At 55.9% G+C, this 17,084-nt stretch overlaps 1 protein-coding gene across 2 annotated transcripts in view; it reads right to left on the bottom strand.

Annotated features, from left to right (window-relative positions):
- Window positions 1-357: 357 nt before the first annotated feature.
- ACSF3 (acyl-CoA synthetase family member 3) overlaps window positions 358-17,084 on the bottom strand; it is an 88,666-nt gene continuing 71,939 nt past the window's right edge. The window contains exons 7-15 of one of the 2 annotated variants that reach the window (XM_019654550.1): window positions 15,762-15,896; window positions 14,851-14,962; window positions 6,664-9,950; window positions 6,457-6,569; window positions 4,130-4,243; window positions 3,453-3,699; window positions 3,032-3,168; window positions 1,039-1,489; window positions 358-846 (exon numbers count right to left, since the gene is read on the bottom strand). In XM_019654550.1, coding sequence (XP_019510095.1) covers window positions 9,824-9,950; window positions 14,851-14,962; window positions 15,762-15,896 — 374 coding nt within the window. In that variant the 3' untranslated portion in view covers window positions 358-846; window positions 1,039-1,489; window positions 3,032-3,168; ... (2 more) ...; window positions 6,457-6,569; window positions 6,664-9,823. Of the gene's footprint in view, window positions 847-1,038; window positions 1,490-3,031; window positions 3,169-3,452; window positions 3,700-3,903; window positions 4,244-6,456; window positions 6,570-6,663; window positions 9,951-14,850; window positions 14,963-15,761; window positions 15,897-17,084 lie in introns of those variants that run through there. The other variant, XM_019654551.1, reaches the window with a different exon arrangement.

The following is a 17,084-nucleotide window of genomic DNA, read 5'->3' on the forward strand; positions in this document are numbered from 1 at the left end:
TCCACCTGGATTCACCTTGTGGAACTGGACGTAGCTCTGGAGGCATCTACCCATTTTCTTTCTTCTGGTGTTTCTCTTACTGGAGATTTCAACAATGCAGTAAGAGGAGAAAAGAAAGAAATAGGAAAGCTAAGAACTGTAAAGGTGGAGGTATAACTGTGTTAATGGTGTCAACATAAGAAATATCGAAACCTGTAGAGAAGTTTGAGTTTATTTGAGCCAAACTGATAACAATGGCCGGAAGCAAAACTTCAACGGATTAAGAAAATGCTTCAAAAAATGGCAGTTTTGCAGCTTCTTTTATACATTAGAATCAAAGGAGGAGACGTAAGGAAGGATACATGAAATCCATTGGTGGTAGATTAAGGGGGCGGGAGAAAGCAAAATGGGGAAGTCTCTGGGACTGAATAAACAGTAAAATGGAGAGACACTTCTTTTACACTGGTGGGTGCAGGATAGTTAACAACTAACATTGTACAGCACAGAGATGATATTGGGAAACAAGGTAACAATGAGGGGTTCTGTAGTTTGGAGCTCTGCCATGGAGGGTTGTGCCCTGAGAGGTCCAGAAAAATGATTACTCTGATATTATTCCAGGGGTATGTTATCTTAGATGTAAAAAGACAATAGACAGGCTCACTTAAGGTGAAGATTGACCTTTGTTTTGTCAAGAAAGCTACAGGCTGAGGATGTGACTACCCGCTATGACCTGCTTTTAGTTAGGAATTTTTGTTCAGACCATTCTATGTGGTTGATTTTGATCTCTGAGTTCGTAGGGCCTCCCCTGAGCTTGTCAGGTTTGGTATGTGGCCCCTTTTTCATCCACATTGGGCAGATGTTGATAACCTATAAGAAACCCACAAACGAATTCAGCAAGGCTGCAGGATGAAAATTCAACACACGCGCGTGCGCGCACACACACACACGCACCCCCCCCCCATGTCAAGAACAAATTAAAAAATAACGTAAGAAACCCCATTCATGTTTCCAACAAAAGGCATAAAACAGCTGGAACTAAATCTCTCAGAGGACACGTACAATCATTATGGAGAACATTGCAGAGCACGAGGAAGTCTGGAGAAACAGGGCTGGGTCACGTTTGTGGACTGGAAGACGCAGTTTGTCAAGACGGCAAGTCTCCCCAGATTAATCTCCCAATGCAATCACCTCCAATAAAATTTCCAATGAGATTTTTTTAAAAGGAACTTTCAGCTGCTCTTAAAATTCATGTGGAAGAGAGAAGGGTCAAGAAGAGCCAAGGCTGTTTGGATAAAGGAAACGGGGGTGGGTGCCTTGTGCTAATACATATCAAGACTCAAGTAAGATGGGAGTCTCGGCAGCCGAGGAGAGAAAGTGGTCAGGACAATGGGGGGCGGGGCGTGCCTGGACACTTGGTAGAGAACAGAGTTCAGTGGTAGAAAGATGGAAGATTCCGTAACTGAGAACATTAGTTATTCCACACGGGAAACGTCAGGGTGCTTCATACCACCTGTGAAAATAAATTTCCAATGAATTAAGGGCTTACATGAGAAAAGCAAATCTTCGTAACTTTTAAAACATATGGGAAAATATATTTAAGAGCGTGGAGTAGAAAAGGAGTTTTTCGACCAGAAAAACTCAAACCATAAACAAAATTAATGCATTTGGATATATTAAACATTCTAAGTTATGCACACGGATAGAGAGCATTAAATGAAGTAAAAGGCAAGCCACGTCAACCAATATATAATCAAGAAAATTACCAACAACCAACTAGGAAATGGGCAAAGAAAAGGGACAGGCAACTCACAGAATAAGAAACGAAATGGCCACTAGACATGTTCCAAATATTCCACCTAACGAGTAATTAGGGAAATGCAAATCAAAACAAAGAGATTCCATTGCACACCCAGCACAGTGGCAAAAATGAAACGTCTGTTCGTCTGTGTTGGCATGGAGGTGAGATTGGCATCTCACGTGTGCTGGAGGGCGTCTGCACGGGTATGGCCTCTTTGGAAAGAAGGGGGAAATATCTAGTAATTGAAGAGTCCGGTGTCGGCTGCTGCCAGCTCCCAGCATGTCCCCGAGCTCTCCTTGGCCTTGTTCTGTCACTGGCCACCCAGGGCCCAGGGGAAGCTGACACCTGGTGGGTGGCTTCAGAGCCCAGATATGTGATCTGTGGACATTTATGTGTTCAAGTGTGTGTACATCTGTATGTGTGTGCATATGCACAGCATGTGTGGTTATGTGACTGTGCATGTGTGTGCATGTAAGCATGCATGTATTTGTTAGTGTGCACGTGTGTATGCATATCCATGAGTATGCCCATGATTCTGTGTGTATGTATGTACATGTGTACAGGTGAGTATACAGGCCTGTGCATGTATGTATGTTGCTATGTGGTGTGCACACACGTATGCATGTATACACACATCTGTGTGTGTCTGTGTGTCCATGGGTGTCTGTACGCATGCGTGTGCACGTACGTGTGTGCAGGAGGCAGCCAATGGTGCCGTGTCTCTCCTTTCTCAGGAGTGGCTCTTCCCTGTCATGGCAGTGCTAACGGGAGTGTCGCTGATGCATTAAGGATGCGCCTGCTTGTTGCCGCTGTTGTTTTAATGGTTTTATTGCTCGGCGGTGGGGAAAGGGCTGGCAGGCTGGAATGAAGTAGATTGATGGCTTAATGGCCCGTAGCCATTACAGAGTAATTGAATGGCTGTGTATATATGATCAGACTGTCAATGGGCAACGTGCACTGCAAGCCGATCATGAGAGGGGCTGCTGGGTGGGCACAGCTCGGGCTTGGGAAGAGGACCCCGGGTGGGCATGGGCCACCATGTAAAGGAGCATGCAGATGTGCCAGGGTGGAGGGCTGCACCTGACACACATCACCGCACAGGTAAGGTCGTGCCCAGAAGCCTGCACGTGAACCCGAAACACGGCCGCTCATACACATGCCTGCACGTGGACGCCCAGCCCCATGTGCATATGCCCTCTCCTCTTACACACGCAGGTGTCCGGTGCACCCCACGTGTCTGTACACTTTACATACCTGTATGAAGCCCCACGCACCAGCAGACACAGAGGGATGGCACCTTTGGAGCGACCTGGGGGGAGACGCCTGTGCCCGACTGGGCCGAGGGCATGCTGTGCTGGGGATCAGGGGTCAGAGGCTTGCAGTTCCCATGCCTGTGGAGGTCACAGTTTTGGCACAGGCCAACAGGCCACCTGCCCAGTCCCACGTTGAGGGGGGCTGCATGGCCTCAGGGGAAAATAGGGAGGTGGCTGGGAAGCCGTGGCAGGACCATCACGTTCAGGTGACATGGCTGTGCTGCAGGAAGGGTCCTAGCCCTGCATGTCCAGGCCCCAGGCCCCTGTCCTGTGCTCCTGCAGCCCCAGTTCTGGGAGTAGCCCCTGCCAGCCCAGCACCCAGGCTCCACACCTCCCTGCATGGAGAGGACCCTGAAAACCACCTGTAAGGGGCTGAGGGCTGAGATGGAAACCTCCCTTTGTGGAGCCTACTGCCTGTGCTGGGAGCTGGGAGGAGCCTTCAGGGAGGAGAGTTCAACCGAATCCTCCGGGAGCACCCTTGTCTCTGTCTTTGCAGAGGAGGAAACAGGCTCGAGAGGCACATGGCTGGTGTGAGGATGCCAGGGCGTGTCCTCGGGCCCTGGCCACCCAGCTCAGCTCTTGCTCCAAGGAATTGTCTCCAACTTGGGTCTGGAAGAGGGAAGAGAGGGGGTTGGCAAGGGTGGATGCAAGGATGGAAGTGGGCTTCCTGCCCTGGCCTCGGCCAAGCCAGGCTCCCCCTGCCATGCCCTGGAGACCCCTTCCGCAAACCCCTTCGTTCCTCTGCCCAGAGGTCCCTCTGTCAGCCTGTCTGGGCCTGTTTCCCATGTTCTTCATTGCTCAAGGGAACGTTACCTGTGAGTGTGTGAAGGACACCTCAGTCCACCCCTTGGGGCAGAGGCCTCACAGCCATGCCAGCCCCAAGACCCCAGGACGCTGGTTGGAGAGGACTTGGGAGCCAGAGAGAGGCCAGCCGGACCAGGTTCCGAGAGGATTGTTCAATAGCACTCATTTTCTGACTCTTAAAATGCCAGCTAACAAGAGATTGGTATAAGATTCAGGGCACAAGAAAGACACTTACTAATCACTACACATCTGGAGGCTGAACCAACACAGTGTGCTCTCACGTCTGGAGGTCCAGCGCCTTCTCTGGGGCTAGAATCAGGCATTGCAGGGCTGGTTCCTCCTGGAGGCTCTAGGGAGAACCGATTTCATCTTTTCTGGCTTCTTGGCCCTCTGCCTCTCCCTCCATCATCTAGGCCAGCAATGACAGCTCAAGTGTCACTCCATCACTGACTCTGGCCCACCTGCCCCTCTCCCATTCTTAGGACCCGGTGATAATGCTGGGGCTCACCGTTGCCTCATGAAGTAACCTGTTCGAAAGCCTGGTCTCAGGGACCAGGATGTGGACAACTCTGGGACAAATGGTGGTCCCAGAATCCTAGGGCAGGTGGGGGACCCCCAGGGACCCGGCAGAGGTGGGCTCAGGTTCCCTTGGGATGGCCTGTGCTGTAGCTTTCACAGCTCCTGACCAGCTCCAGGATGACTGTCCTATCTGGGAAGACTGAACCAGGCCAGGAGCCAGCTCCCTTCCCCCTGATGTGCCTGCGCCAAGCATGTCTCCAGCACGCTGCTACCCCATGCAGCCACACCCTGCTCTTGACCTCCTGTCCAGCCTCTTCTCCCAGGCTCCAACACACAGAAGAACCCCAGGGGCCTGCCAGCTTTACCTGGGCCTGCGCTCCGGGCCGTGCTGCCCCACCTCCTTCTAGGGTCGTCCAAGACCACCTGCCAAGACCAGCTCAAATGCCACTTCCTCTGGGGTGCTCCCAGTGTTCCAGGAGTGCTTCTGTGGGAGTGCCCACCACCCCTCCAGCTCCCATGCACTGTTACGCTCATTGGTGGCTTGGTTAGTTGTTTGTGTGTCTGACTTCACCCCTTGGGCAGGGCTGCTGAAGGTGGGACAGCCAGGGCTTTGGGCCCAGAGAGCATGGGTTCCACCCCAGCCTTTCTCTTCCCAGGGCCTTGGGACGGTCACTCACCTCACTGGCCCTGGTTCTTCATCTACAAAGTGGGCTGAGACCACTCCCCTCGGGGTACCCACTTGCATGGCCCCCACGGCCAGGAGCGCAGCCAGTCCCACTGGGTTTGTGAACATGTTGGGGACCTGAGTCGGATCCCCAGCCTCGTATCCAGGTGGGTGGGAGCCCCGCCCCACCTCGCAGTGAGCCAGGCAGGCTCCCGGGGGTGAGGCAGGTGGTGCGGCCCCTCCCCGCGGTCATCCATCTCCCAGCTTTATTAATGGCCTTGTCAGCACGGCGTGGGACACCCGCGGCTGTCTGCAGTGATAGATCGCGAAGCGCCTCTGCTGCTATTTATTCTCCAGTGACCTTGTCCCCCCATTGTTGCACGCGTAAGAGTTATGAATGTGGGACATGATAATTTGATATTGATCTATTTGGTGAGCTAAGAATTTACTGCATCCTTGATGTTTTAACAAAGGATACACTTGACTCCCATAGGCAGGATAAAGGGCTGCTCTGACCACTGCTTCCAGCCCAGTGGGAGGGGACAGCCGGCCCTGGAGGACCCACCAAGGCAGGGTTGTAGGGATTCTGGGAAAATGTGGGCTGCTCTGGCTCAGGGAGGTTCTAGAAGGGTCACTAAGCAACTATGGCAATGCACATAGGACCACAATGACAAAGATGACCTTGAGCAACTGACCAGAGACAGAGAGTCCACATGCAGACAGACTCTACTGTGACCATTGAGGACACAGAGATGGGGACATGGGCTAAATGTGAAAGATGGGGTGGGGGGATTGTGGGGGGTGGTGAGGGGATAGGGGAGGGGATTGCAAAGGAAGGGGGGGTGATGGGAAGGGGGTCCTGTGAGGGACCCCGCCCAGCACAGCCTTATCCAGTGGTTGGAAGGTGAGGTGGGTACCCAGAAACAGGCCCAGGAAGTAAAGAGGATCAGCAGGAAGAAGTGGGTGTGGCAGGGACAGACAGCGCAGGTCCCCAGGAGCCCCCAGAGGGAGACGGTCACAGGACAACCATTTTAAGAACTGAGCTGCAGTTTTCAAATTTACTGTTTAGTGCTGGAATCGTCTTCAAAATATTTTTTATGTAGAAACTCAACATAAAACAAAGAGTTTGGATTTCAGAGCTTAAGGTGATTCTGGGGACTCCTGGAAAACTTTTATAATCCTGGTCCCACTTGGCCCAAAAACTTGGGGGTGTCACAGAGCATGTGAGTGTGCATGTGAACACAGGTGTGCATGCAGGGATGTCTGTGAGCATACACGTATGCAGGCTGCTGGTACATGTGTGCAGAGGTGTGTGTGTGGTATGTACACTTCTAGGCACGTATTTCCTATTCATTGTTGAAGTCAGCCTGGCATTGTACCCATTTTTACATGGTGATCTTGTCTAAAACTGGGTGCTGAGATGCCATTTTCTGCATGATTGTATCACTTCGTCCTCCCAAAAGACTGCAGCAGGAACTGTCTCCAGGACCACCTTTATAAGATAAGAACCCCAAGTTTAGTGCCCCAAGAGCCAGGCCATGAAGCCCTCTATCTCCGAGCAGGCAGACACGGGGTCCCAGCCTCACCTGTGCTGGCAGGCAGCTATGCTCGTGGACACACCTGGAAAGTCCGGTCCCCTGGCCCCAGGACATGGAGTGCATCTATGATATCCTGGGGCCCAGCACTGAGTTCTGCTCTCAGCCGGGCATCTGCACCCGTAACATTTCCGCTGTTGCCCCAGCTCTGGGAGGGACTTGGGAGAAAAGTTCCAAGGGAAGCCAGACCCAGGAGTGGCCGTTCTCATGTTCCAAGTGTGAAGCTGGCAGGGCGAGGCTCATGGCACAGGGGAGCTGGATGTGAACACAGCGGCTGTGGGCTCGCTGCCAGCCTGCGTGCATCCCTGACCATTGGGAACCTTGAGTCGTGGGTGTGGCGCCAAGGCCAGTATGGTGATTACGCATAAAGAGTCAAGCCGTGGCTGCGGCTGGGTGGGCACAAAAGTGCCTGGTGCCTGGGCAGTGGGTGCTGGGGGCCTGGCCTGTGCTGACCCCCACTGATGGAGTGCCATGCCCTGCCCTGACACGCCGCTGTGGGCCCCTTGGGGGAGCCAGGGGAACCAGGGGGCTCCTGTGTGGGGTCACCAGCCCCCACGACTCGACTTCTGAGGGAGCAAAGCCCTTAGTCCTTGGTCAGGATCAGAAAAGCCCAGAGGGGGCGAGCGCCGGCCTCAGATCACAGACCAGGGAAACCCAGGCAGAGTGCACAGGCCTTGTGTGCTGGGGAGGGGCCGCATGGTTTTGGCCCCAACATTTCTGTGGCTGTTTCAAGCCTGTCCCCCCTTGGGGGTCTCTTCCCTTGGCTGGACGGACAAGAGGGCAGCAGAGCTTCATGCTGGCTGCTGATGTATATACATCCAGAGGGAGGGACGTGGCTGGACCCAGGGTCAGGTCGAGCCAGGTGTGTTCTTTCCACTCCTGGGCCTGAGGGACCCTGCAGGCACAGCCCAGCCTCCCTTCTGCTCCAAGGAGGCAGCCTGTCTGAGCAGCAGCCCCCTCTAGGCATGCTGGGTATTCTGGGCTGCCTTTAAACAAGTTCAGACCCAGTGTGGCCCCTCCTAGGGAGGATGAAGGCAGATGGGTTGTCAATCAGGCTGTCACAGCCCAGCTCCCAGGATGCCAGCTCCTGGCTTTACTGTGGGAGCTGAGTGAGGGATGGTGGGGCTGCTTGGTGAGGGTCGCACCCTCGAGGGAGAGAGTATATGTGTGTGGGAGGGGAGTGGGAGCATTTTCAGCCAATGGGGCATTTTCTGGACGCCTCGTGAACCTCGGTCCCGTTGACTTAGCAAGTAGGGCACATACTTTTGTGTCCTTAGGAGGGCCTGTTCCAAGGACAAATCAATGTCCTTCTGTGGTCTTGTTATTAGTTGAAAGTATTTGCTATAGATGACAGCATAAAGCAAATAATTATGTAAACATTTTTAGGAATCAAAAATTTCGGTATCAAGACAGATACAGTGTCAAATCAGTGGGATTAAGCAAAGATCCTGCAGTGCTGAATCTGCCTTTTCTCAGTAGCATGTGATTATGTGGTTCCCTAGTTACCACAGGGCCAGATGCAAGGACAGCGGGAAGTCTGGGTATCCTCCGGGGTGTTGAGGGCTGCCCTCGAGAGAACCAGCTGTGGACGCAGCGACGGAGCCCCTTGAACGGCCTGCTCAGTATGTGGGTGACCAGCCTGCATGTCCAGGCCTCAGGCAGGAAGGAGCGAGGGGGCTGGACATTCTTCTGAGCGAATGCCACCGCCAGGGTCAGGCCTTCGGGGGTGACAGGCCACATGCAGCACTGGTGTGGGGACAGTGGTCCTGGCTCCGCCTTCCCTCACCAGCTATAGGCTCTCAACGAGGCACCGCCCCCCTGCTCCAGCCTCCAGCTCCCACAATTCGCTGCTCTTTGAGACACAGATTCCGGGGACAGGACGTTCTGGGAAAGTCAAGGCCAGACTCTTGCTGTGCTGTGAGCGCCGCTTCCCAGCAGTCGCAGGCAGAGAAGCCACCATGGTCTCCAGTAAGCTGTCCAGAACTTTCTGGATTTTCCACTTGGAGAGCACATGGGCATGCACGCACCTGAATCAACACAGCCAAGCGTGGGGAGTGGAAACGCTGACACACGGCTCGCCCTCTGGAGGTCTGTGCGCCAGTGGCTGGGGAGTGTGGAGGACTGGGGCCTAACGGGGAGCAGAGGGGATGCTGTGGGAGGGGTATGGTCAGGAGAAGGTGGCGTTTAGACGAAGACCAGAAGGAGGGGCTGGGATGCAGGGGTGTGTGGAGAGAGCAGCACGGAGGAGGCGGGGAGGTTAAAGGTCAAGGTGCAGGGCCACTGGTGTTCAGCCTCTGGCGACTGAGAAGATTTGGACTCCATATGAGGACAGCAGGATCCATGCTGCAACAGCTGAGGTGAGCGGCTGTGACAGGGACCATGTGGTCGCAGAGCCTAATATATTGACCACTCGGCCCATTCCAGAAGTCGGTGGACCCCTGGTCTAGAGGGTTGCCTAGGGGTGGGGGGTGCTAAGCGGCTGCACGCAGCTGCCCAGCAGAGGGTCAAGGCACTGAGCTTCCCTGGCTCTCTGGTCGCCTGAGGGGCATCCCCGCGGTGGCAGCTTGGCCCTGAAGGCCTACGTGAGCCTCCACCAGGGTCCCTGGGGCACAACGATGGCACTCTCATGACGCAGGCTGTCCCAGAGCAGCACAGGGAAATGTCAGGGAGGGCAGAAGAGACAATGGCATGCCCAACCCCCCTCACCTGGACGCCCGGGCCTGTCCTCAGGGTTGGCTCCTCAGAGCAGTCGGGGTTTGACTAGGAGGCTCAGGAGGGGTCGCAGGTCAACTGGGGTGGCCACATGGGGATCCTAGTCAGCGAGAGACATCCTGTGCTGTGACACGCACATGCACGCAGACACAAGCACTCCTTGTACCTGGCATGGCCCTGGGTGGACAACGTAGCACAGGCGGTTTTCTCTGTGAAGCTTTACTGAATTTCCTTTGGAGACCTGTACCCCAGGGTGACGACACCTGGGCCCTCCTGGGATCTGCCCAGCAGCCTCAGGGCATAAGGGGCTAAAAAAAGGGTGAGGCTGTGGCCACAGGGATGGGGCAGAGGAGGCCTCTCGCTGTAATCTCTTCCGTCAGGCCCAACTCAACCCCACGTGACTTAGGGGGATTCAAAGTGGATGCTGGCTCACGGGCGCCTAGCCCTGGTCCTGCGGATAGAACTGCCGGACGAGGTCCTTCTTGTTGATCTTCCCCATCTGGTTCCTCGGGATCTCCTCTACCAGCAGCAGCTCCGAAGGCACGGCATATGGGGCCAGGACGTCTCTGCAGAGACAAGCTTGGCCTGAGTGGCAGGAACTCCGGGCCCGGACCGCACCCGCCCCATGGCCCAGAAGCCTGGCCACACGGGTGCCTGGTGCCCTGCTGCAGGACATGCTAACGCAGGGATGGCTCTCTGCCCACCCCGGGGGGAAGAGGATGAGCCCCACTCGGGGCCACGTTTTCCCAGAGCTGGAGAGACTTGGTTGTACTCTGTGGCCTGGTCACTATGGCAGCCTCGGCCAGATGGGTAGAGGAGGCGGTGGGAAGACCCTGGGCATCGTGACCATATGGGCCGGCACTGCCCTCCCCGCACCAGAGCCTAGCACCCAAGGAGCAGGCAGGACTTGTCTGTTGGTCCAGGAGCTGCCCTGCACCCCCCACTTCCATGAGAGGCACCCTGCTAGATGTGTTCTCCTGTGTGAGGCCACATGCTGGGGTCCCATGCCCACAGGATCTTCTCTGGAATTCCTCGTTAGACTACAGGCCCAAGTTCTCCCTCCCAAGGCCTCTGCTGGGCAGACAAGGGCTGCCTGCTCCCTGCCCTCTGACAGCCACACACAGGGCTACAGGCCCCTTTGTGGGGAGATAGCAGAAGCACAGGACGCCGCTTGGGGTGATGGCTCCTGGCCTCCTGGGCCAGAGGGGTTCCACTCCTGGGCTGCTGACAACAACCTTCAGGCCAGACGATTCAGACAGCAAGGCGCACGGCATGTGGCCCCTGACGTCTGGCCAGGGCCAGCAGGCGTGTGTGGCCCTCTAGCCTGCAGCTGTGGGGCAGCCTTGTCCACTGAAGATTAGTCTGGCAAGGGGCCAAGGAGCCGGCAAAGGGGGGGGGTGACAGAGAAACTCCAAATCTTGCCTTAACAGCTGGGTGTTTATGAATAAACATGAGCCTAATCGCCCTCGCAGGCTGGGTCCATCTCCCCACAGGCAGACAGCGTCAGCAGTACCGTGCTGAACGCACTATTATTTTCGGGGGTGGCTCCTGCCATAAACAGTCTGCAGGCAAAAGCCATGGCTCTGGGGTGCTCGGGGTGCTCGGGGTGCGGGCTGCTGGCTACTGAGGAGAGACGGTGCCACCAACTGTGGTCCTGGCAGGTGCAGGAGATGGCTGGCTGCCCCCTGGGGCTGGGAGAATGTGTGGGACTGGGCTAGAGTTTGCTAGACCAAGCCACCAGGTCTGGCCTGGTGTTCCTGACAGTGCAGCAGGGTGAACCCCTAAGGTCCAACATCCGCACTTGCTCTTGGAACACAGCTGCCCACAGGCCCCCAGACGAGCTGCCAAAACTAGGGGTCTCCAGTGGTGTTTGGGTGATAGGTCATGTTGTATGGCTCTCCCTATGCCCCTTCTTCCCTTCACTGCCCCCAGCACTGAGCTGGGGGCCAGGGCCCAGAGAGGAGGGGCCCAGGCGGGTCTGGGGCTGTGGCCCAGGATGACGGCAGATTCCTGTGAACAGCTGCAGGTGAGAAGGCAGTGGAGAACCATTTTCCAGAAACTAAAAGAAAAACCAGTTAATCTAGAACCCCACATCCAGACAAAGTATCTTTCAAGAATGAAAGTGAAATTAAAGACGTTTTTAGACACACAGAAGCTGACCGAGTCCCTTAGCAGCAGACCTGCCCCAGAGACGGGAGGGTGTCTGCAGGCAGGAGGAAGTCCTGCTGACAGAACCCAGGACGAGCCCAGGCAGGAAAAGCACCAGAGATGGGAAACAGATACTATTTTCCTTATGATTGAATCATCTTAGGAGATAGCTGTTTAAATGAAAACGAGAAGAATATGGTGTGGGTTTGTAACAAACATAAAAGTAGAGGCAGAGCGGGCTGCCCGAGTGGCTCAGTTGGTTAAGAGTGCGAGCTCTGAGCAACAGGGTCGCTGGTTCGATTCCCACATGGGCCAGTGAGCTGAGCCCGAGCTGAGCTGCCGCTGAGCTGTTGGCAGGATGGCTCAGCTGGTGAGAGCACGTGCTCCTAAGAACAAGATTGCTGGTTTGAGTCTTGCATGGGATGGTGGGCTGTGCCCACCCGCAACACAGCACCTTGAACTGAGCGGCCGCGAGCTGCCGACAGGCGGCCGGATGGCGACTGGACTTGGAGCTGAGCTAGCTGTGCCCTCCACAACTAAGATTGAAGGACAGCAATTTGGCTGTTCCCCTTCTCCAATTCCCCAACACTGTTCCCCTTCCCCAATTCCCCAATACAATTAAAAAAAAAAAAAAGTAGATGCATAGCAGCAAGGAGGCTGTCTGGGCACAAAGAGGCTGATGTCACGAGAGGGAGACTGAGGAGAGTCAAAGATGCACATTACAAACCCTAACGTAGCAGCCGCTAAAGAAAGAAGCAAAAGCTATAAAAATTAAAAAAAGAATTCTCTAAAAGCACTTTGAAGGATGTGGGTTTACAACATGGGGACCCTGCTGTTTCTAAGAACAGTGGTCCTTTTGGAACATAGTCTGTCCAAGAGTCTGTGACCTGGGCCTGCTCGACTCCAAGGGTTCCAGCTTAGCAACTGGACTAACAGGAAACTCTTAGAACTGCTTCAAGGCAGAGTGACATCTCGGACAGGAATCCAGCCAAGCTGACTTGTCTGTTAAGAGCAAGTTTTCCTGTGAAGAAGTGCGCTCAGACAATGGAGGTATTACCTAGCGCTTCCCCCGCTGGTGTCCTCAGAGAAGGGATGGTGGGGGACGGGTGGCCCAGGACTTCAGGTACCTCCCATTACCCATCATGGTCTGATCAGATGTCAACACCGAGGGTTCTTCCCAGGTATGTAAGTCCCATGTGGCCCATTTCAACTTGGCAGTTTGGGGAGGATGAAAGGGTGGTAGGTTGTCCACGTCCAAGACCCAAAACACGTGGCGGTGTTACCTCGTGCTGAGGCCACACTCACCCCCTTGAGGAGACGCACTGCCTGAGCTGGGGCTGCCGGCTTCCCCGTGAGTCCTGCTAAGAACGCAGCACAAGGGAGGAAGGCAGCCCTTTCCTTGGGGAGCAGAGGCTGAAAGGGTGGCAAGCATCTTCAGAAATGAAAAAAATGGAAGCGAAAGGGGAAACGTGATTTTAAAAAAAACACCGTTAAAAAGACCTCAAATGGCAGCGAACATGACCTAGAAAGAGACAGCAGCCTCACTAAGGAGCCAGGGTCCAGAAGACCCCTCTCCCATACGTCCCTCCCCACCCCCCACCCCCCACACACAGGGACAAAGGCTCGGATCTGGAGCCAGCCTTGCACTTTGAAAGAAGACCCTTCCCCTCCCTCCACAGGGTGGGCAACCTATGTGTCACCGCCCAATGATTGCCCAATTCGAGGACCCAGAGGCCCGGATGCTGGCCTCAGTCTGGGATAGTCCTCATGGAGACAGGTGACAGGCTGGCCGCCTGCTTTCCCCATCCTGTCCTCCCAGGAGCATCTCCCCAGAGCACCCCCAAACCCTCTGCACACAGTGCCTTTTCACACCCACGGTCACAAGCCAAGGCCATCAGTGCAGGCCCACCCACAGGGGCTGGGCCAGGAGCCTGGGCTTGAGAGGGTTGGAATGAGGAGCACAGGTGTGAAGGCGCAGAGATCAGCCGGGGGGTACGGGGGCGCCTGCCTGAGGACGGCCCAGGGTTAGCGTGAGGCTGGAGGCTTGGACCTGAAACGCTCTGGGAGAGCTCTCAGCACAGGATATATATATATGTATATGTATGTGTTTAACAGAGTAATTGTTTAATCAAAGCAGCATCCTCTCCTTTGTAAAATGGCAGCGCTCCCACTGCTTCTGCAAATCCCGAGGGATCTAATGGCCCAGCTGTGCTGCCCCTGATGAAACAACGGTTTCTACTGTTTGTGAAATCATGTTGGACGAGCCAAAAATATCTTTCGCACTGAGGAGGAGGCATGTTGGGGTAGAAGGGGGGGGAGTGTGAGGAGAGAGGGGACAGGAGGGGGAAAATCCTTGGATTTAAGATAAAGAACTCAGGGGAGATTACTAATAGTCTCCTTTCTGCGCTTGCAGGGACACTGCTCCACGGTTCCACCAGACTCACCTCCCTGTCGTGTCTGGACTTTGACAAGAATGGGGGGGTGTGGGGGGGGTTCAGTTTCATCCTAGGACTCAGCACCGGGCACCGGGAAGGGGCCTGTAAGCCTTGGGACAGAGAGAAACCACCGGGGCCAGGGCAGGTGGCAGACAAGCCCTTGGGGAGAGTTTAGGGTTAGATGGAGGCAAACCAACCAAGACGCAGGGTGAGGGAGGGACACGGACTGTGCTGCTGTGTGTGTGTGTATGGGGGGGGGCTGGCTCCCCTCGAAGGGAGACGGGGAGCTCTGACCTCGGGTCGGCAGTGAGCACCCAAGGGGCACATGAAAATGCCCTGAGCTCAGTGCTGGTGGTTTGGGGACAGCTGAGGGACGGGCGACGTGGTTGGGGAGGGAGAGGTGGGGAGGCCCTCTGAGCTGGCTCAGCCGCGCACCCTGGGCCATGCTGGATGCTCTGGCTCCGCTGCAGGTAAACTGAAGTTTCCCTGACAAGCCTCCTCCTAAGCCTGGGAGAGGACTTCCTCACTCACCATAGGCAAACCCATCCAAAAGCATGTATTTCTGCCACCTCAGAACCTTCCCCTGAAAGTCCAATCTGAGTTGTGTGGCTGGGGGCAGGAAGGGGGCTTCCATTTCCCTTTAAGTGCTCACGGCCCTTCGGGGACGGGCACGAATGGGGTTCTACATCTGCTTCTGCCGTCATTACAGAGCCTCCCTGGAGCCCTTTGTTGGGTGTATGGCGGGGAGGGCAGCCTTGTGTAAGTACCCCGCCTCCAGACGGATGACAGCAAGGCCCAAGACCCCTGCCCGTCCCTCCCCCTGACCATGACAGGTCCCCACCCCGCCCATCCCTTCCCCCACTCCTTCCTGCCCAGCCCTTACCTGGCCCACTCTTTGAGCTCCCTGTGGGACAGTGAGTGTCCCTCTTGAAGTGTCACCACTGCGGTAACCCGCTGGCCCCACGTCACGTCTGGAACTCCGATCACAGCCACATCTGTGAACAGAACAGGGTTGGGCACCTTAAATGCCACGATGACCACTGCAGGCTGAAGAATAGCCAGGAACGTGCAGGAAATGCCAGGGACTCGGGGTCCCTGGAGCAGGTCTTGGGGAACAGCCGTCTGACAGCGCTGAGCTCAGGGGCTCTGCTGGGGACGGGTGAGGACACGTTCCCACGGTCTCTGTGGGGGCCCAGGGTGGGAGCTGGCCTGCCCACCACTCCTGCCCCCCTTGCACTGTCCTTGGGGACAGTCACGGATAAGAGGGCTGAGGACGATTCCAAGTCCAGAATGTGAGGCCCCCCAGGCCTGTGGGCTCCCATGGATAGGTCACCTGAGAGAGCCCTGGAGAAACGGCGGGGCCTCGGCCCACAGGAGCTGCCTCTGCAATCCCCAGGGCCCTCACAGCCTGTGAGAGATCTGGGTGGGGCCCATGCTTCCGGGACTAGCACCCACAGCCACCCCCTCCAGTCCTGCCCAGGATGCTTGGCCCAGAGCCAACCTGAGCATGCCACCACCTCTCTTACATAAGAGCTGAAAGGAGCAGCCAGGAACCCCAAAAGACCTGGAACCAACTGTGGTGTGGGGTAGGCAGACACTACTGTGGGGTGGGGTGGGCAGTCCCTAACTGTGCTGTGGGGCAGGCAAAGCCCCACTGTGTGGTGTCCCAAGGTCGGATAACCTAGGCCCCGTTTCATCGATAATCAAACACAGGAAAAGACACCTGGCATGTTCCCGAGACACCGGGTCTGGACCAAGTGTAGCTGCTGAAACGGCAGCGCCATGGCCACTCACCCTTGATGCTGGGGTGGGTCAGCAGCAGCCGCTCCACCTCCAGGGCGCTGACCTTGTAGCCACCACTCTTAATGATATCCACTGACGTGCGGCCCCGAATCCAGTAGCAGCCGTCCTTGAACATGGCTGTGTCACCTGAGGAAAGGGGCTCTGGTCACCGGGAGGCAGGCTGGGGCCCTGCCTCAGCATGTTGTGGTCCCTGTGCCTGCAAGGACAGGCACGGAGGACACGTGTACATGCATGGTGAGCGCTGGGTGTCTGTGGCTGTGAGCGTTATCACCACTGGTACGCCGGCTGTGTGTGGGGCATGTTTGGGACAAGGCAAGTGAAGTGTGATGGCTGTGACCTCAATCTGTGATGCTAACACCAGGACAGGCCCCTCTGGTGGTGTCCCTACGCAGGTGTGAGGGCTGGGGCCCTGTGCTGTCACTGCCCAGTGGCCTTCCTACTGTCTCTCAGGTCCACGAAAACAGCGAAAACGAGACTCGGTCGCCTCCCAACATCCACTGCGGGGCTCCAGCCACTGCAGGGCCTGGCGGGGCCAGGCGTCACTGTGGCCCCTTTCCTGATGGGGCGCTCCTGAGGCACATGTGGTGCCACATGGGTCTCTGACAGGAGGAAACAGACTTCCTGCCCCTCCAGCTGACCTGCTTTCCCACCTTGATTTTTCTGGCCATTGCCCTGGTGGGAGCCCTTCCTAGCTAAGGATCCAGCCATCTTTTCTCAGACATCACCTAGCATGAGAGGGTGGCAGGCCAGCGGACGAGGGGTGTGAGGTCTGTACTCCAGCCCAGGGCATTGAGGGTGCAGTGACATAGGCTGTGTGAGTGCGCACATGTTTGTCAGTACGAGTGTACACGTGTGTGAATGTGTGGCACGTGCACATGGGGATGCCCCCACTCCACCCTCTGCGAGCAGTGCTGTTTCATGCATCTGCTCTCACACCCCCCCACACTTCACGCCGGGTTATTAGCTGGAATAAATCATAAATATTTCATTATACATCATGCCGTCTGACGCAGGAAGGCACCATCCATCACCTCGCCACTCCTCGCGACCTGCCGCAGCGCAGGGCGCTCTCCAGTCTATTAAACAAGACGAATGGGTGTGCTTGGACGGGCTGCCGGCTTATTTATAGTGCAGCTAGAAGGCCAGGCTCTAAGAGCACAGGGTGGCGAGCGTGGTGGTTCTCTCTCGTGCGCTGACAGGAAGCAGAAGGAACAAGAGGCTTTGGAAAGCTGCGCTGGGGTCCCGGGACAACCTGACGCTGCCTGTATGAAGTAACAGGAGGAGTAGGCTGCAGGGACTGCGGTGGACGCAGCT

This window comes from Hipposideros armiger, unplaced genomic scaffold (assembly GCF_001890085.2).
Source record: "Hipposideros armiger isolate ML-2016 unplaced genomic scaffold, ASM189008v1 scaffold_224, whole genome shotgun sequence".
In the NCBI taxonomy this organism is placed as follows: domain Eukaryota; kingdom Metazoa; phylum Chordata; class Mammalia; order Chiroptera; family Hipposideridae; genus Hipposideros; species Hipposideros armiger.